Genomic DNA, 21,068 nt, shown 5'->3' on the forward strand with positions numbered 1-21,068 from the left:
ATTAAGAGTCGCAATTCTCTACGAAAGATAGAATGGCCACCGGAATGCATCAGTGTTGCTCGTGTTTAGTGTTGCCAGCAGGCCTGGTACGGTATATAAGGAGCGAAATCTGTCAGATATCGAGCGATCACTGTGAAGGACACGAAGGTGGCGAATACTCGTGAGACAGCTTTATTAGCACCTGGAAGATTTTAAAGGGGACCTCATTGTGGATCCGCGTTTGGCTGGCTGGTCAAATCGGGCAATATCCAGATCTATGGGGCATTCAGCTGTGACAGTGGTCCGATATTGGACTGCTGATGAATGACATCGCATTGTGGTATGCGTTGATTTGCGGTTCTGCACTACTCTGGGAGACCATCGTCGACGAGTATGGCGGCGACCTGAGGAGACATCCCAATATTCCAATAGTTTGGTTAGAGACAGCGCTGCTACTGCTGTGGAGAGCCATCAAGTGTGACTTATAGTCTCGGCTGGTAACGATTGAGGAAACTGCGTCAGCACAATGGTACGCCACGGACATCCTGCCTCTTCGTGTGTTACCTCTCTCGTGACAGTAATGTGGTGCCGTTTTTCAACAGGGCAATGCTCATTCACTCATGACACGTGTCATTATGGACTGTCTGCTTGATGTTGTGGTACTCCTGTGGCCGGTAAGAGCCTCAGATTTGCCCCCGATAGAACATGTGTGGGACCAACTCGGGTATCATCTCAGTACCAGTATCCAGGATATCACTGACTGGTTGTAAAGTTGTGGGCCAGCTCACCTCAGAACAGGATACAACGGCTTGAAATCGTTATGCATCCAGGCCAGAAGGGGTGCAGCGTCGCACTGATAAATGGTCTCGTATTGCCAAGGTCTTCGTTAAGGATGACTGGATTTTGTAATCGCTGAAATAATGTCATATATCCCCTGAAGTTGTATTTCGTTTCCTCCTCTCCTTCTGGGTGGTTCAGTTGGTTTTTTTATTATTTGTTTTCTCCAGACGTTCCGCACGTAAACTATGATCATGAAAGAACAATAAGAGAAATGTACCGATTGTTTTCATAGAAGCAGTGAGCTAGGTAACTAGTTTGGAGATAAACAGTAGTTTTTTTTAGTGGTAGAAAGTAGCTTCTCCTTGTTCATCTGTTTCATTATTGTAATATTAATTTTTTCTTTGTAGTATTTGTAAGTAGCTAGTAGCAGTCATTACTACATAGTTTTTACTATACACGACTGTGTGGTTTTGTATGGCTTTTTAGCTTACTAGATAATAAGTCGTAATTGTGAAGAATAAATAAATGACCGAAACACGACTATTCGTGTGCTGTGGTAAAAGATAGCGACGAAATGTTTAACTGAGTTACTTTCTTGAATATTTTGAAAACGAAAGAATTACGAGACTCAAAGGTACCCCCAGGCCAAGTGTGGACGGGCATGGTACTGCCATCAACCCATGTTCATCTTGAGATCATGATGATCACATATTTCCCTGTTGTCTATTTGGAAACTCTGAACGTGACAGACTTGCAGCCTTGAGATGCTGTACGTGCTTCCGCGAACGTAACGATAATTCCTGCTGTAGTAAGTGAAGGTGACCGATAATGTAGAGACCATACTTCTTACCGCACGTTGGGTCGCTAAGACATTGCGGAAAGGTTTTATAGCAGCTTTCAAGATCAACTGTAAGATATACTTAGGAAACAAGTCTTTATTAACGCAGTCAGTTGTTCGAGTATTCATTAGTTAAACTTCAGAAACGTCGTTGCAAGAGCGGAGGATCTCGCGGCTAGGGGCAGTCTGTATTTTTCTTGCATGTAATTTTGCGTCATATTTAAAAATGCATCTCAAGAACATTTTGAAATCCCCTTTGGGTTAACATTTGCAATATTGCATTCTGTAATAGCTGATTATCAGGCTTTGTTTACTCACGTACACTATCTGAGCGACAGCACTTGGACTCCTGTGTAATGCAGAATCGACAACTAGATGCCACGTGAGGCGGGCTCAACAGTATGAAAGGAAGCGGGCAGCATTGTGTTTTTAGTAGAGAAGTAATAACAGCAGAATCAGTGGACCAAACTAGTGGAACAAATCACTTATGAGTTTCAAACTTGCTACCAGCAGTCCAGCTCGCGTAATGACTGTGCGTAGGAAGTTAAATGGTATGCGGTACAAAGGTCGAACAACTTCTGCAAGTCATATGTTTATGCAGAAAACGCTAAGCGACGACTGAGATGGTGTAAAGAGCGTCGGCACTGGGCGGTGGATGATTGGAAACGAGTAATTTGGAGTGGCAAATATCGCAATACCTCTTGGCAATCCGATGAAAGGGTTTGAGTTTGGCGAATTCTTGGAGAACGTTGCCTGCCATCATGTGTGGTGCCAGCAGTGAAGTACAGAGGAGTTAGTCTTGTGGTATTGGTGTGTTTTTCGTGGTTAGGGTGCGGTCCTCTTATTTCACTTAAGAAATCGCTTAATGCTGAAGGATGTGAACCCATTTTACACCACTGTACCTCGTAGAGTAGAGGAAGAGTTTGGAGCCAATGATTGTATCAGCATGAAAATGCACCATGTCATAAAGCAGCATCTGTGAAGCTATGATCAGTGTATAATAACACCCCTGAAGTGGACTGGATTGCTCAGTGGAACTCTTCTGGAAAGAATTAGAACGTCATCTTTTCTGTAGACTCCAGCATCCAATATCACCACCTTCTCTGGTTTGGCTCTCGAGGATGAATGGGCTGTCATTCCTGCACAGACATTCAGACACCTCACTGGAAGTGTCCCAAGCAGCGCACAAGTCATCAGAAGGTGGGACATTCCCCATTTAATGTCCGCTAATAGGTTCCCAGATACTTTTCATCAGATCGTGTACCTACCTCGATCAGTTCAAACTATAAAGTAAAATTTCATACGTATTCACCATAATATTAATTTAACAACAAAACTGTATTGTATAAAACATTTTTGTTTCACAACTGGTACAAGAAGAGACTCACTTAAATAAATTTTTGGGCGAATCCACTCGTGAACAAGCATCGTAAAGTTGCCCAAAAGAGACATAACATTCTCAAACCCATTTATGAGAGCACAATGGCCACGTTGGAGCACTGTAGGTGCTGTAAACTGTATCAGCCATTCATGTGAACCTCCACTGCTGCCTTCAGACACAGAAGTGAAGTGATGTGTATGCGCCAGTCAGCTGTATGGAATCAGCACTGTAAGATGGATCGACCTAGAGACATGACACAATGGCAGAAAGGAGCTATCGTGTTTGGACGCACAGTCGACCGCATCATGAGTGAACTTACCCGATTTGTTGCTGCATCAATGCAGACTGTCAAACAAGGATACGAGGAGTGGGGGGGCACCTCTGGCAACCATACAACAGGGCGTAAAAACAGTGGTCATGAAAAGATCCTGACCGACAGGAACTGGGGACGAGTTTTGCACTTTATCAGTGACAATCGGTTTCAGACCCAACAGGAATTGCTGTTGTCGGTGAATGCAGCTTCATTTCAACCAGTTTGCGATCAAACATCTACATCTACATAGATTTTCTGCAAGTCACCGTACGGTGCGTGGCGGAGGGTACCCTGTACCACTACTGGTCACTTGTTTCCTGCTCCACTCGCAAACAGAGCGAGTCAAAAATGACTATCTATATGCCTCCAGATGAATCCCGATTTCTCGTATTTTATCTTCGCTGTCCTAACGCACGATGTATGTTGGGGGCAGTAGAATCGTGTAGCACTCAGCTTCAAATGCCGGTTCTCTAAATTTTCTCAATGGTCTTTCTCGAAAATAGCGTCACTTTCCCTCCAAGGTTTTACATTTGAGTTCTTGAAGCATCTCCGTAGCAGTTACGTGTTGCTCGAACCTGTCGGTAACAAAGCTAGCAGCCCGCCTCTGAATTGCTTAGATGTCCCCCTTCAGTCCGACCTGGTACGGATCCCAAACACTCGAGCAGTACTCAAGAATAGGTCGCACCAGCGTCCTATGTGCGGTCTCCTTTACAGATGAATCACTCTTTCCTAAAATTCTCCCAATAAACAGAAGACGACCATTCGCCTTCCTCACATGTTCGTTCCATTTCACATCGCTTTGCAACATTATTCCAGATATTTAAAAGAAATGACTGTGTCAAGTAGGACACTAGTAATACTGTATCAGAACTTCACAAGTTTGACCTTCCTACTCATCCGCATTAACTTACATTCATCCATATTTAGAGCTAGGTGCCATCCATCACACCAACTAAGTCGTCTTGTATATTTCTACAGTCACACGACTTCGACACCTTACCGTACACCACAGCATCATCAGCAAATAGCGCAGATTGCTGCACACACTGTCCGGCAAATCATTTATGTATGCAGAGAATAACAGCGCTCCTATCACACTTCCCTGGGGCACTCTGACTATACTCTTGTCTCTGATGTACACTCGTCGTCGAGGACAGCTTACTGGGTTCTGTTATTTAAGAACTTTTCGAATCACATTTCTGTGAACATATTCCATATGCCCCTATCTTCAGTAAGAAGGGAACTTCAAGCAATGTGAAGCGGAACCACTTTACCATTTCTATTCTTCCCATTTCCATCCCCCTTCCTTCCTGCTCTCTCTTCCGTCTCATTCCTTCCTTTAACCATTTTAACCATAAACCCTTTGAAGAGACCCCTTTTGTAATTAGTTAATTAATTTTGCAACGAATTACAGCCACATGCTCCGATAGTAGCAGTGGTAACGAAACTTTGCATACACCAGGCTACTGTCCTTGTTATTATATTATCTGTCAGTTGGTTGGAGTGTTGCCACTTACCTACTTTATTCAAAGTTGATTGTTGTTTTGCCAAGCGCAGTGTCCACTTTCAGTTTTATGTAAATAACTTCTGTAAAATTTTCGGTTTTATGCAAATAACTGTTATATTAAGTGCAGATTTTAATTACACTTTTCTGGTGTGACAGAATTATTGATATTAATTTTAATTGTAAATTTATTAATTTTCCATTTCCAAAGATATTAATGATTGTCAGTTGTTTGTCCTTTGTTAAAAATAGGCTGGAGAGGGGAGATGGGTTTGGAGGCAAGTTTTCGCGGCAGTTAAATGCACGTGGCTCGTTGTCATGGAACATTTTGGAAGTGTAAATGTGTTTGTATTAACCGTGAATAAACGACGATGATTCAAAGAAAAATTTTGCAGATTATTATTCTGTCATACACTTATAAGAAGACCAGCTGCAGTGACACCTGGGATCTCCTTTTCTAGCGGAGCAATCTACATCCCAAGGTATAAATTAAGTATTGCATTTACTAGCAACAGAGAAATGACTTTATAAATACAATTCTTTTAGCTTTCCGGATGCTTATCTGGTGGTGGAGGAGAGAAATATTTATGTGCCTAATTCTGTAACTGCACACATTACTATTCGATGTAATCTTAAACGTGTGAAGAACTCTCTCATCACAGCGAGAGTAATTGGAATGCTTCCCAAAGTAGAGGGAATATTTCAAGTGAATATTTGGAGTCGGGTACTCGCAAAAGGACAATGTTCACACTGGCAGATAAAGCAGCACGCTTACAATGGGCCAAAAGTACAGAAACAAGACAGTAGCTGGCTAGAGGTGTACAGAGCGGAAAGACGATTCACGAATTTGCCTATTTCAAATGATAACTGTGCATCGTGTGCACCGACGACACTTTGTACAGTTTCAGCTGCTGTGTGTAGAGCCTGTAGTTCAAACTGTAGATGATTCTTCCGTGTTTATCGAGCATTTTTCGACTATGATATGAGCCCACTCATTCAAATTGCCGTGAACATGGACCAGCATATTTATTTCAACATTCTCGGTGACCACGTGTTGCTCTTCCTTCTATATCACCATAAGTACGCTGTTGGAGCTCCTTGTCCACAGGGCATTCGTTTCTGGTTTTACGAACATTCATGCACCCTATACCTATACAACTGGCTCACTAAACCACCCGATCTTAATCCTGTATAAAATGAGTGCGGCTTCTTGGAACAATGGGCGAAATCTAGCAATCAGCATCCCAACAGTTCAGTAGCTCTGTGAGACCCAGCTGGATACAGGTATAACATAATAGAAGAAATTTATGGACACTCTACCTCATGAAGGTGAGGCAGTTATCATGTTACACAGTATTACAGTGATGTCTCCTGCAGATAACAACTATTTTGTCTGATGTGCTTTGGAGGCATAGCCTAATGGCAGTACGATTGATGGAATTCCAGCAATGTGAAATGTCGAGATTTCGGCCGAGTGCTCGTTGGCCATTACTAACAAGGGAACCTCCCCATCGCACCCCCCCTCAGATTTAGTTATAAGTTGGCACAGTGGATAGGCCTTGATAAACTGAACACAGATCAGTTGAGAAAACAGGAAGAAGTTGTGTGGAACTATGCAGAAATAAGCAAAATATACAAACTGAGTAGTCCATGGGCCACATAGGCATCATCATGGACAATGTGAGCTCGGGAGCGCCGTGGTCCCGTGGTAGCGTGAGCAGCTGCGGAACGAGAGGTCCTTGGTTCAAGTCTTCTCTCTTGTGAGTATTTTACTTTCTTTATTTTTGCATAGTTATTATCTGTCCGTTCGTTCATTGACGTCTCTGTTCACTGTAATAAGTTTAGTGTCTGTGTTTTGCGACCGCATCGCAAAACCATGTGATTAGTAGACGAAAGGACGTGCCTCTCCAATGGGAACCGAAAACATTTGATCGCAAGGTCATAGGTCAACCGATTCCTCCACAGGAAAACACATCTGATATATTCTATACGACACTGGTAACGGCATGTGCCTCTCATGACAGAAATATGTTGTCGACCCACCTAACTTGAACTTGTACACTTGGCGAATGGGTAAAAAGATTCTTCTACCTTGCCCGATTTAGGTTTTCTTGTAGATGTGATAATCACTCCCAAAAAAGTGATGAAAACATAAGAGTTTGTCACAAACTGAAAATAAAAAATTAAACTTTTCACTCGATGGAAGATTTGAACCAAGGACCTTTCGTTCGGCAGCCGTTCACGTTACCACGAGACCACGGCACTCCCGCGTTCCCAGTGTCCTTGATGTTGCCTATCTTCCCTTGAACTACCCAGTTTGTATATTTTGCTTATTTTTTCACAGTTCCACACAACTTCTTCCTGTTTTCTCAATTGATATGTGTTCAGTTTTTCAAGGCCTATCCACTGTGCCAACTTATGACTAAATCTGAGGGGGGTGCGATGGGGAGGTTCCCTTGTAAGTGATAACTGAGTGCCCTCATCCTTACATAAATTAGTCGTAGATCAGTCAGTCCTTGTGTAAGACATTATTTCCTCCCCGAATCTGTCACACTCGCCTTAGGTTCACAATGGATATGTTTCACACACATTGTCTTTATTATCAGATATTTTGATCTCTATATCTTTTTTAATTGTGCTATCCTATATCCTGTCAGTCTGCCCGATAACAGAGGTTTAGTTCAATTCAATTTTATGTCTCTTTTCCCATGTGTGTTCACTATTCAGTTACTGAGGGCCTACAAACAAATGATTACATCTCAGAAAAATTGAATGATTTATTCAAGAGAAAGAGCTTCACGAATAGAGCAAGTAATAACGCGTCGGTCCACCTCTGTCCCTTAAACAAGCAGTTATTCGGCTTGACGTTGATAGAGTTGTTCAATGTCCTCCTGAGGGATATCGTGACAAATTCTGTCCAATTGATACGTTAGATCGTCAAAACCGCGAGCTGGTTGGAAGGCTCCGCTCCAAATTGGGGGAGATCCAGCGATGTTGCTGGCCAAGGTAGGGTTTGGCAAGCACGAAGCCAAGCAGTAGAAATTCTGATCGTGTGCGGGCGGGCATTATCTTGCTGAAATGTAAGGGCATGATGGTTTGCCATAAAGGGCAACAGAACGGGGCGTAGAATATTGTCGACGTACCGCTGTGCTGTAAGAACGGCGCGGATGACAGCTAAAGGGTCCTGTCCCTCTTTTTTTCGTGTTAATTTGCCCGTTTTCAAGGGCTACAAACAGATGAAGACTGCTATGTAGACATAGGCAGCAGATGCGCTACTTTCTATTTTAATTGTAAACTATGAATGAAGTGATAAGTTTTATATTGCCTCCGTGTATTTTGTCACAAATTGGTTGTGGCTCCTTCCGTTTTTAATCTCTTAAAGCAAATGGAGCAGTGTGCTTCATTGGTATCGCACTTCTTAAAATTACTTCCGGACTAGGGATGGCGTCCTTATGTAATACCACCGACGTCCGACGACGACAGTGAGGAACTACCATATAGACCAAATGGGGCAAGTCTCGTACTCTGCATGTACGCGCATACCATCTAACAGAGCGTTCTTACGCCATGTGTTTGTTGTTCGTTTCTGCCGACACTGTGATTAAAATAGCTCTGTTCGCTTTTCCCATTTTCTATAATAACGCAATATTTCAAAACAATGAAAATTTACGAATAAAAATTTCTCGGCCTTTAAAAAAGGTTTATTTAAGAACAAAGTATTTTGCTATGCCACTACAGGTAATTGATATTTAGACTTTTATACACGGTTGTTAGTCAAAAATAAAACACTTGTTATAACCGAGACCAAACTAATACCGAAAAATGCCGGTTATTCAGAAGTGAAACACTAGAATCGAATTTAACCGATCGGTTTCTCCCTTCCCTAGCCTTCATCCTCAATTTTCTATTTTGGCACTGTCATGCATATCTACACTGTTCAACACAATAAAACTCTCAAATTGCCTCCCATTGCGACGCAGAAGTTTGATATTTGGGTCAAAGATACCTAGAACCTTCATCAGTAATGGTGCAAGAGCGTGGCGCACTGTGACATCACGTTTGGGCTCGGCGACGCTTGTAACAACGAGGTGTCGACGCGTGCAACAAAAAGGACAGAGCTGAGTTCATATTAGGTGTAAGTTGGGTAAATGATGTCATATTGGCATCAAATTTTACAATTTTGCCCAACGCCATCGTGGACGTGTCAGACTATGGGAAGGTCGTCACAACCCCTCTTACCCAATTTCACCCCTTCTTTTGACGTCTCTGTGATGAGGGTCAGAACTGCGACGACATCCAGCATTAAAATACGCAGTTTTTTTATTGGTGGCCAAGGAAAACATTTCAGACATGACGCCGCTCGGAATCGACACGAAAAGATTTCAGGGGTAGCGTAAATGGCGTCAACAAACCCACCTCTTTCCTTGGGGCATCGATTCTCACATATTCCGCGGTCGAAAAGAATAGTCTGCAGTGTGCTGAACAACAGGATCCCGTTCTTGACAGTCTTTGACACTGCTGACATCCTCCAGATGATTCAATCCTTCTCTAAGGACAACACGGGCTTTCAACCCCACCGAACGTGTTCGTTCCCCTTTGAAATGTAGTGCGACCACAATTTTTGCTCTGGTGTACAGGGTGGAAACACCAGGATCCGTTCAAAATCATTCGACGAAATTTGAAAATGAACCGAAGCAAAAAAGGGTGTTACACTTTGTCAGCCCTCCCGTGACGTAATCACAGGGATGGGGGGGGGGGGGGGAGAGGCTGTGTGACAATGACATGCACCTGGATGAAACAGAAAAGAATCCCACTGAGGAACCCCCCAGTTCGGTAGCAGCCTTGGCGCCACTGTCGTACCTTAAAAATGTTCCTGTACAGAGACAGCCATTCAACGATTCCTAGGCGCTGCCATGACAGGCATTCATTTTGACACCCCTTCAATGCCACTGAGGAAAGAGGAAGAAAGAAGAAGAGAAGCTTTTGAGATGTGGATTTGGAGAAGGATAGAAGGGATAAAATTGGTAGACAAAGAGGGAGATGAGGAGGTGTTGAGAAGAGTGGGGGAAGAGGGAGAAATTTAAAAATAATCAGGAAGAGGAAACTCAGTTGGCTTAGACACTGGATGAGAGGAGATTGTTTACTGATGGCTGCTATGGAAGAAATAATGAATGGAAGAAGAAGACGCAGAAGATACCAGATGGTGGATAGTATAAGGATAGGAAACATTTAAGAGAAAATGAAGAAGATAGCAAATGATGGGACTGAGTGCAGAGCTACATGTAAAGACCCAACCAAGCTCAGAACACTGATGATGATTAGATATCATATATAGCCAGCGGTCACTACTTCAGCTACATATCGCCATTCACCCTAAATATGTCAAAACGACTGCATTCCACAATATTTTTTAAAGTGCCTCACATAGGTACATGGGTGGCACGGAGGATGATGCCGAACGAACGTGGGGGGTGGAGCTTTGTCTTAGAGGTACTCTATGTTGTTTTATTTATTCATTCATGCGTCATGTCGCATCCCGCCCCTTTTCCTGTGATGCCACAGGAGAGCAAGAAGAAGGAGAACTGAAAAAGAGTAAATACTCTTTGCTACTTTGGATCACATTCGAATTTCGTTGACTGGTTTTGAATGGTCTCTAGTTGTTCCACCCCATATACTTAAGCAAAAATTATGTTTTCGCTGCACCCCAAATGGGTGTGATCATATTCAGTGGGGTCACAGCCCCTTGATATCATTAGCGAAGGGTTGAATCATCCTGGGGGTGTCAGCAGTGGTAAAAGTTGTCCAGAACGTCATCCTGTTGCACACTACACTGCAAACTGTCGTTTTCGACCGTGAAATGTATGTAAGTGAATGCACCAAGAGAAGGGGTCATTTCGTTGACACACTGATGCCATCTCCTGATGGATTTAATGTTTATTCTGAATGACGGTGTGCCTGAAATGTTTCCCCCAGCCACCCATAAGAAACCCACATGATTTGAAGGCTGGGCACCAAGGTTCTGACCTTCATCACAGAGGCATCAAGAGAAGGGTTGAGATGTGGGTAAGGGGAGGTGTGAGGACGCTCCCATCACGTGACGTGTCCACGGTTGTGTTGAGCAAAATTGTGGTTAAATTTGGTATCAATGTGACATCATTAACACACCTTACACCTCACATGAACTTCTTGACCTCTGGACACTTTTTACAACTTCCAGCTCTTTATACCTAGGCTATAGGTCACTGCCTTCAAGAAGTTCCCCATCATCTGCAATGTTTGAAATATCAGTTGTCACAGTATTGTTTCAACTGTTGCTGCCATGAGGTAGCACATTCAGTAACATTTTCTACATAAAAATATAATGACGAGTTCTTTAAAATTATACAGAAATAAAATATGATCAAATGTAATAACATTATCATGTAATCAGGATGTAGTCATTATAATCTTACATTGCAGGGCCTATTTTCTGCCAAAACTGTTATTATTATGTTTTTACAACTGTGAATTTTAATAGACATGCAAGCAAATTCTACAGCACTTAAAAAAACTCTTAATCTGTTGTTTTTGTGTTTACAGACGATAACTGGCCTGTTGGTCATCTGGAGTTACATGGCACTACCAACTCTGGCCCAAGTTCTTGTTCAAGAAGTGGGTGTTGGTGATATTGCAGTTTTGCCATGTCCCAGCAATGATGACAACCACCGCTTTCAGTTCTGGCAGCTGACAGGAAATGAGGTCATTGGTCCAGGAAATACCATAAATCGAGAAAAATACAAGTATGAAGTGTTGTCAGGGACTCTGTACATCAGAGTAAGTACTAAAATTCTCACTTGTGACTCTTTCCAAAAAAAAGTATACCATATTCTGATAGTATTTGCAATGGAAATCAGTTCTGATAAAACTGGAACCTTCAGTCTTTAAAACTGGAATTTATTTGTGTTTTTAAAATCATAAGACTTAGTTTAGTAAAGTACAGGAATTGCAGTTTTCAATTTGGGTAGAATGTTTCGATAACAATGTTAATATTTTATAAATCTAATGGCTTCATTATCTATGGAATCACAAGGATATTACCAGTCAATTGGAGATATATAAAACACACTTCAGTTTCAGGAACTACACTACAGCACTGAAAAGAACTGTATTGCAATGACATAACTATTTTGTTATCAGAATTGCATTACTCACCATAATTTCTGACTGTGGTGAATAAGTTTTATATTGATCCAGTTGTTGTTCTTTTCTGGGATAACTGCAATAACCACAAAGGTCCATTTCTTCGCACTCATGTAGCTTTCACTGAAACTTTGAGGTCTGGCAATGGGTGTTAGAGATGCTCCATATCTGCTGAGTAGATACTTGAACAAATTTTTCTTTCTTTCATAAGCCATTTTTCTCAAATTCAACTATAGAAGCATCAGCTTATTCATAGATATTTACTTATAGCAATAATGCAGGCACTATAACATGGCAGTCAGCTGCAAGCATAAACAAATGTGAAGTTAAACTGCCCAAGGGAGAGGAGTAGTGTGCAGAAATGACCCCCACCTTCCTATTTATGTTTCATGATAAGAAAACAAAACAATAAGCAACTCCCACAAAAAGCAAAGTGGAGTACATAAAGCAAAAGGTAATGGCTACTGCGCATTTACTTAAGTTGCCAGTATAGAGACTGTGGTAGTTCAGTCGTGATACCTAGCAGTATCTTATGCAACCAGAGATCAAAACACATTCCACCTAATACTGCCACATTAGTGTCAACATAATACAATCAATTTTTGTTGACACACAATTATCCTGAACAAAACCACCTTAATACACAAGAGTCTGCAGTGGTCATCAGTACACAAGAGTCTGAAGTGGTGGTCTGCAAACCAAATTGATAGAGACCAAACTGCATTTCCATGCAGCTCACCAGCTACTTTCCAGAAAAATGTTTTCAGTTTCTTATATATATCATATCTTACATCTCTCACAACTAGACTTAAAAGCAGATTCACAGAGTAGAATTCCAGTCACTATGGAGACTGGTCTAGAACATCGCCTCTCCTTGTGCATCCTGTTATATATTGTTCAACATACTGATCTACTGAACAAAGAGAACAAACTCCTGCGTGAATGACAATATCAAGTAGATTGAAATTGTTATACTAACAATCACAAAAGCTACTTTCATCCAACAGTTACCTAAAAAAGTCATAAAATAGTGTGTTAGTGCAATATCTTCTTTCTATTGCAGTTAGCTTGTCTATATTATAATCTTCATCTTTCCTTGACACAGAACATCTGAAAGTAATGTAATGTTTATTGGATCTGTAGATAATGTGCATTGTGTGAATCAAGTCAAATTTGTATCACAGATGGAAAAGTATACATATGGCTAATAGCTAGCATTTAGCAAATTATGATTATGTACATTAATATTCTAGACATATGTCTAATAACTAGCATTTAGCAAATTATGACTGTGTACATCAATATTCTAGGCCTATACCGTATTAAATTCCGATTTAGCTTACATCACCTATCCTATAGTTATATATGCTTCTGTATACTTTGAGAATTTCTGTTGTTGCTTTTAAGATCATATCAATTGGTTTACATAAGCTACATCCTCCCTCCCGTCTCCTCCCTGTGAGGAGGAGGCTTGAATGCCTCAGCAATATAGATAGCTGCACTGCTGGTGCAACCACAGCAGAAGGGTATCTTTTGAGACACCAGACAAACATGTGGTTCCTGAAGAGGGACAGCAGCGTTTTCAGTAGTAGCAAGGGCAACAGTCTGGAAGATTGACTGATCTGGCCTTGTAACAATAATGAAAACAGCCTTGCTGTGCTGGTACTGTGAGTGGCTGAAAGCATGGGGAAACTACAGCCATAATTTTTCATGGGGGCATGTAGCTGTACTGTATGGTTCAATGGTGATGGCATCCTCTTGGGTAAAATATTTTGGAGCTAAAATAATCCTCCACTCAGAACTCTGGATGGAGACTACTTAGAAGGACATTGTCATCAGTAGAAACAAACCTAGCATTCTAGGGATTTGAGGGTGGTATGTTAGATCCCTTAACTGAGCAGGTAGGCTAGAAAATTTATAAAGGGGAATGGATAGGTTAAAGTTATATGTAGTGGTAATTAATGAAATTCAGTGGCAAGAAGAACAGTACTTCTGGTCAGGCGAATAAGGGGCTGTAAATATAAAATCAAATAAGGGTAATGCAGGAAGAGGTAAAATAATGAATAAGAAAATAGGAATGTGGGTATGATACAGTGAACAGCATAGTGAACACATTGTTGTAGCCAAGATAGACACAAATCTGACACCCACCACAGTATAAGTTTACGTGCCAACTAGCACCATAGATATTCAAGATCATTTTCAGGGACTGATGTTGGCCCTGACCACAATTTATTGGGTACAAACTGTAGATTAAAACTGAAGACATTGCAGAAATGTAGAAAATTAGAGATAATACCTGGAAAGTTTGAATGAATCAACGGTTGTTGAGAGTTTCAGAGGGAGCATTAGGCAATGATTTACAAGAACAGGAGAAAGGAATACAATAGAAGATCAATGTGTAGCTTTGAGAAACGAAATAGTGAATGAAGCAGATGATCAAATGGGTAAAAAGACAAGACCTGCTAGAAACCCTTGGATAACACAGGAGATATATAATTTAATTGATAAAAGGAGAAAACTTGAAATTGCAGTGAATGTAACAGTCAGAAGGGAATACAAATGTCTAAGAAGTGAGATTGCAGGAAGTGCAAAATAGCTAAGTGGAATGGCTAGAGGACAAATGTAAAGAATAAGAATCATATATCACTAGGGGAAAGATAGATACCACCTACAGGAAAATGGAAGAGGCCTTTGGAGAAAAGAGAAGCAGTTTCATGAATATGAAGAATTCTGATGGAAAAATCATTAGTAATCATTACTAGGTAAAGAACGAAAAGTTGAAAGGTGGAAGGAAAATATAGAACACTATTATAAAAATGGAACATCACATAGATGTAGACAAGATGGGAGCTATTATACTGCAAGAAGAATTTGACAGAGCACTGAAAGACCTAAGTCGAAACGAGACTCCAGGAGGAGACGAGATTCCATTAGGACTATTGTTCCGTGAGTGATCACACGCTGCTTTTGCGTCTTCCTAGATTGAGTCTATTGAATCTAGAACAGACAGGAAATGTTCCATGTCGTTCTCTGGTACGTGTATTAGTTTCTCTTTGATATGAATGGGTACATGTGATTTTAGGAGTCTTATTATGTCTCTTGGTGAGATATGCTCATCCCAGTAGCGCGTCTTGTTTATATACTTCTCGAAATACCGTCTCAGATTCCCAAGACGGGGTGAGTACGGTTCGGGATTGTATACTTCTTTTCTTAGCCGCTCTTGTATACAAGGCGACCAGTATTTCGACAAAAACGCCCTTTCGAACTGTTCATACGTCATGTAGCTGCCTGATACTTCCGTAGCCCACAACGCTGCATCACCCTGAATGTACGACATTACCTATTGAATTTTCTGTGCTTCGTTCCACACACTAGGCAAGATATTTTTAAAGCTTTTTATGAATACTACTGCATGTACTGACTTCTGTTCAGTAGTAAACGTTTGAAACTGCCTATTTTTAATCAAACTTTCTTCAACCAATATTTTTGGACTATACTGGTTGGCTCCTGGGACATAGGCTGTGTGCTCCGAAACGAAGCTACAGCTCTTCGCATTGTCGCCTAAAGATTCACCATTGTTGCGTCGCGCATAAGTTTGTGCGTTGCCAAAAACATTGGCTGTTGGCGACACAGTTTCATGTTCAAGATGGTTGCTGCTCTGTGTTAAACCTTTTTCCAATTCGGATATCCGTTTCGTAATATTCACTTGCCACTGCGGAATATCCTCACTGAGTATTTGATGGTTTGCACGTCGTTCTGTACTTGAATATTTACCGCCGTACTGAACGATTCGGAGTCTCTGTCTGCCATGGCTGCTTGTACCTTAGAATTAATATTTTTGTCGATCTCGCTCTCCTTCGCTTCTAGCCATGAGTTGAATTCGGTTTCAATTTTAGTCGCTTGTTCGTTCCACTTCTACTCTACAAGCTGTGTGGAATCTATTTCTAGCTTTTCTAATCGGTTGGCCAAGACACCTATCTCGTCTACAATGTTAGTGTTTGCTACTTGCAGGTTGTTGACCTGTACAGCCAACTCCTGCACGGCCTTAGGTATCGACTCATAATTCTGTTTCATACAGGCAATCTATTTTTTCATAATTTCTAACGATTGCACAAGTTGCTGATCCGCTCAGCTTGCTGGCGATCCCGTTCGGCCTGCTGGGCAAGAAACTTCTCCTCTAGCTGGCGATCTCGCTCAGCTTGCTGTGTAAGGAAATTTTCCGTTAGCTGGCGATCTCGCTCAGCTTGCTGTGCGAGAAAGCACTCAATTTTTTCATCCTTTTCAGCTTGTTGTTGCGCAAATTTTGACTGGTAATCCAGCACACGCTCTAATATCGCCTGAAGTGAATACCCACCCGGCAGATTACCACTCTCTTGTTCCTGCTATTCTGGGGGTGGTACAACTTCTTTATCTACATCTCCTTGTGCACTGGTGGGCGGTGGCACCACTTCCTGTGCCTCTGCCCCCACATTTTCGCATGGTATATCCTCAAAGAGAGTACTTGTACTGCTTAATGCGCCCGTTTCTACATTTCCTGCACTAACTAATGGCTGTCCCTCAGTATCCATATTGCTCGGACGTTGACTACGCAATTTGACCATATTCATAAATTACCTACTCGAACACAGGATCTGGCAGTTTTGCCACTTGCACATAAAATATGGTAATTTATCTACAATACACTGCACACTAAAAATTACTATCTACACTCAACTTTGCCTTGACATAAATACTAACGTCAAACTACGCACACCACTAGCGATATGAGATCACTTCACTGGAGTTAAGCTTCTACGAACGGGACAACTACACTGTAGTCTTACCTTTAGTTTATCTGATTTCGGGGTTCGGCGGCCCCCTGATTACGTAGTCGTTACAGTTTTTCAGTAGTATCAGGCTCTTTTCCTCTGACTCGACGGAGTGGTGCGTTTTTTCATGAAAGAATTTTTGTACATTCATTAATACATGGCATTAATCATGAGACACTTACATACATTTATCACTAACAATAGACAATGAAAGAAAACACATAAAACAGTTATTGTTTTCGTGGCCACTGCAAATTCGGGCCCCACGCTGTAGGGCGATAGTTTCGCTGGGTCTACTATTTGCTTTGTTTTACTATCACTCGCGTAACAACTAATATATGAGATAAAATATGTTGCTACGAAAAGAGCCCCGAAATACCTTTTAGTGATGCTGTGCTATGACTTTCTTTGGATCATTAATTTTCAACAAAACAAAATATATTATGTTCTTATTATTCTGGAGCTGGATTTCTATTAAAGGAACATTTTTTCGTTACTGTAACTCGCCATAAAGTTCAACTTATCTTCATTACTTTATAGTTATTGAAAAGGTTAATGAAAATTACTTCGTTATCAAAACTGGTGTTACAGTACGCAATGATTGTTCAACATCAAAATTTTGCAGCGGATTTTTGTTAACAGTAAAACACCAATAATTACTACGACTAACACGAGAACTTGAGACTATTGTCATAGAAAAAGATGTTTTTACTATAAGGTTGGCCAGACCAGAACTACGCACAGCAAGATTTCTTTTATGTTATGAAGGTAAATTATCTTTTTGCACTGTTAATAATATATTATCAGCAGCCCGCGTCAACCTGTAAAACACACCATAAAATCTGCTGCTCTGCTCTGCAATTCCGAAAGCTGAAAGAAATAATTTAGTTAACTATTACCTGCCCGCTTCTTTGCGGTATGATTGGTTTCATTTAATGGAGTTTGAATGCGCCGCGGCAGCGGCTCGTTCGTTCGTAGCGTAGCTCTGCACCACGAATAATATTTAAATAACTGAAAATGTCTTACAGGGATGGGATAAAATACCAGCCAAGCTTATTACAAATCATAATGCAAGGTTCCACTAAGTAACTCTATTCAAAACATTTAAACAAATCAAGTTATTACACACCTTTCCAAAGCTATGTCTAATGGCGTCCCTCTCACAATCTTGACAAAAGAATGCTACGCAAGCGTACAATGTAACGTCACAGGCTCTTCTTACTCAGGTAACTACAAGAAGACGACAGAGAAATTAATGTTCGTTCTGTCCTATTTATACTAGTCACATATTCTCATCTTTGTTTGATATTTAATAAGTATCGTCTGTGACGGTTTCAGTACTCGCCGACACAGATATTATCTAAATAAATAAAAAAAAAAGTACATAATTCTATACAAGAACAAAAGATGACACATAATGCTTTCTCTTTATTACATATATGTCTTTTGCTAAGAGACGTTACAATACTTGAAGGCAATATTATAAAAATGGAACATCACATATATGTAGACAAGATGGGAGATATTATACTGCAAGAAGAATTTGACAGAGCACTGAAAGACCTAAGTCGAAACGAGACTCCAGGAGGAGACGAGATTCCATAAGGACTACTGATAGCCTTGTGAGAGTCAGCACTGACAAAACTCTTTCATCTCATGAGCAAGTTGTATGAGACAGGCAAAATACTCTTAGACATCAAGAAGAATATAATAACTCCAATTCCAAAGAAAGTAGATGCTGAAAGGTGTGAATATTACCAAACTGTCAGTTTCATAAGTCATGCTTCCAAATTATTAACATGAATTCTTTACTGAAGAATGGAAAACCTTTGGGGAAGATCAGTTTGGATTCCAGAGAAATATAGGAACATGCTAGGCAATACTGACCCTATAACTTCTTTCAGAAAATAGGTTAACGAAAGGCAAACCTAAGTTTCAAGTATTTGTGGGCTTAGAGAAAGCTTTTGAGAATATTGATGAAAATATTCTGAAATTCTCAGGGTAGCAGGGTAAAATGCAGGGAGCGAAAGGCTATTTACAATTTGTACAGAAACCAGATGGCAGTCATAGGAGCCTAGAGGCATGAAAGGGAAGCAGTGGTTGGGAAGACAAGGTTGTGGCCTATCCCCAATCTAATTCTGTGTGTGCACTGAACAAGTGGTAAAGGAAATCAAAGAAAAATTTGGAGTAGGAATTAAAGTTCAGGTAGAAGAAATAAAAACTTTTGATATTTTCTGATGACATTGTAATTCAGTCAGAGACAGCAAGGGACTCGGAAGAGCAGTTAAATGGAATGGACAGTGTCTTCAAAGGAGGATATAAAATGAACATGAACAAAGGCAAAACAAGGATAATGGAATGTAGTCAAATTAAATCAGGTGAAGATGAGGAAATTAGATTTGGAAACAAGGCACTGAAAGTGGTAGATGAGTTTTGCTAGTTGCTGGGGAAAATACATGACAGTCAAAGTACAGAGGATACAAAATGCAGACCGGCTATGATTCTGAAGAAGAGAAAATTGTTAACATCAAATATACATTTAAGTGTTAGGAATTCTTTTCTGAAAGTTCTTGTGTCCATGTATATAAGTGAAACATGTGCAATTAACTGTTTAGACAAAAACAGAGTAGTAGCTTCTTAAAAATGGTGCTACAGTAGAATGCTAAAGATTACATGGGTAGCTCACATAATTAATGATTAGCTACTGAAGAGAAGAGAGTTGTCACACAATCTGACTAGAAGACAGGATCTGTGCAATAGTTATTCTGATGTGAAAAGGCTTTCACAGGGTACAGTAGCATGGAACACTGCATCAACATCAGTCTTTGGTCAAAACAAAGTAAGCTACATCAGATTTTACAGTGCAATTTGCGTACATTTTAGCGCATGTCTAATCATTAATACTATAAAAACAGTTTTGTATTAAAGATGTTTTGAGAGATTTTTTGAAAATCTTGAAAATCTTTGTATTGCTTATCTCTCACATGTTTGAAGGTTGTTTTACTAGTGGTTTTTGATCCTGAATAGGATGGTGTTGATTTGAATTTCATAGTATTATGTCTGATCTCATGGAATATGCCCATTTTCCTTATGCTTGTGACATGTTAATTTGAGTATCAGGAACATATTTGATCTCTGTCCAGTATAGGAGTTCAGTTAAGTGTATGCTTGGTAGTGATAGCGTCTTTTATTTTACTTATATTTCTTTTTGTATGTAGTCATCAGATGAAAAGTTTTTTTAAATATTGTGATTTTCACCAAGGTATAGAAGATATAATTTTTAAGTAAAAAGATTTAATGCATAACAGATTTATCTCCAAATGTTAATACATTATACTTAAAACTTAGAATTCTTTCAGTGAATACAAACCCTTATTTACAAGAAAAGAGTTCAATTTTGTTTTAAATGGATCCCCAATATGTACTCTTATGGATTCTGACAATCTGTTGTACTGCATTGAGTCACTGATATATGGACTGTGGTCTGTTACTTTTGTGAGTATGTGAAACCACAATAGTATATCGAACCACAATAAAACACAAGCAGTCAGACACTTTATTCAATCATGAATTGAATACATGTGACACTACAGAGAAAATACTCACTAATCAGAACATACAAGGCATTGGTGGAGAAAAAGCACAAAGAAAACAAGTGATTAGAAAACAAAGGTACTCAGTACATCACTTTTTCAGTGATAGTCTATGACTAATTGTGTCACCACACAGCCTCCCCCTCGTAGAGCAGAGCTCCCGGGTTGAAGTGATATTTGTGCCATATGATCCTGCTAGCCCTCATGCAGTTTGGACTTAAAATATGAGAAACTGGCTGAGTGTCCCATGCAAATTGATTTGGCTATGGTGTACTCTCATTGGCAACTGCATCAGTTGACATAGGCGTCATGTGTGGAGACTGGTCAGGGGGCTGGTATAGGCTTATTGGCCACTGCACAATATGACATAAGTGTTGGATAATGCTAGGAAGCCCAGCTCCCAGCGTTGCCTGCATGGAGCAGACATGCTGGTTTGATATGTTTGATGGAAACATTGGTGCATTTGCCAGTAACCACACCGTCACTGTGTCTTGCTTTCATTCCACTGCTGGATATGATCACATGTAAGGCATTTGTAAAGAAGCTTTGACAGAGTCCATACATATCATCATGTGAGAACACATACTTATATCTTTGAGAACAAAAATAGTGGATTCATGTGGCAGGATGCTATATACAGACAAATGTTGGGAATGACGTCTTTGATTTGATTTAATAAGAGTGGAGGAT

At 40.4% G+C, this 21,068-nt stretch overlaps 1 protein-coding gene across 1 annotated transcript in view; it reads left to right on the plus strand.

Moving 5' to 3' along the window:
* The window catches only part of LOC126198885 (uncharacterized), a 314,084-nt gene that overhangs the window by 216,804 nt on the left and 76,212 nt on the right, over positions 1 to 21,068 (plus strand). Inside the window, exon 2 of the mRNA XM_049935494.1 lies at positions 11,375 to 11,608. Within this exon, the coding sequence (XP_049791451.1) occupies positions 11,375 to 11,608 (234 nt within the window). The remainder of the gene's footprint in view (positions 1 to 11,374; positions 11,609 to 21,068) is intronic.

The sequence above is a fragment of the Schistocerca nitens genome, chromosome 8 (assembly GCF_023898315.1).
Source record: "Schistocerca nitens isolate TAMUIC-IGC-003100 chromosome 8, iqSchNite1.1, whole genome shotgun sequence".
Taxonomy (NCBI): domain Eukaryota; kingdom Metazoa; phylum Arthropoda; class Insecta; order Orthoptera; family Acrididae; genus Schistocerca; species Schistocerca nitens.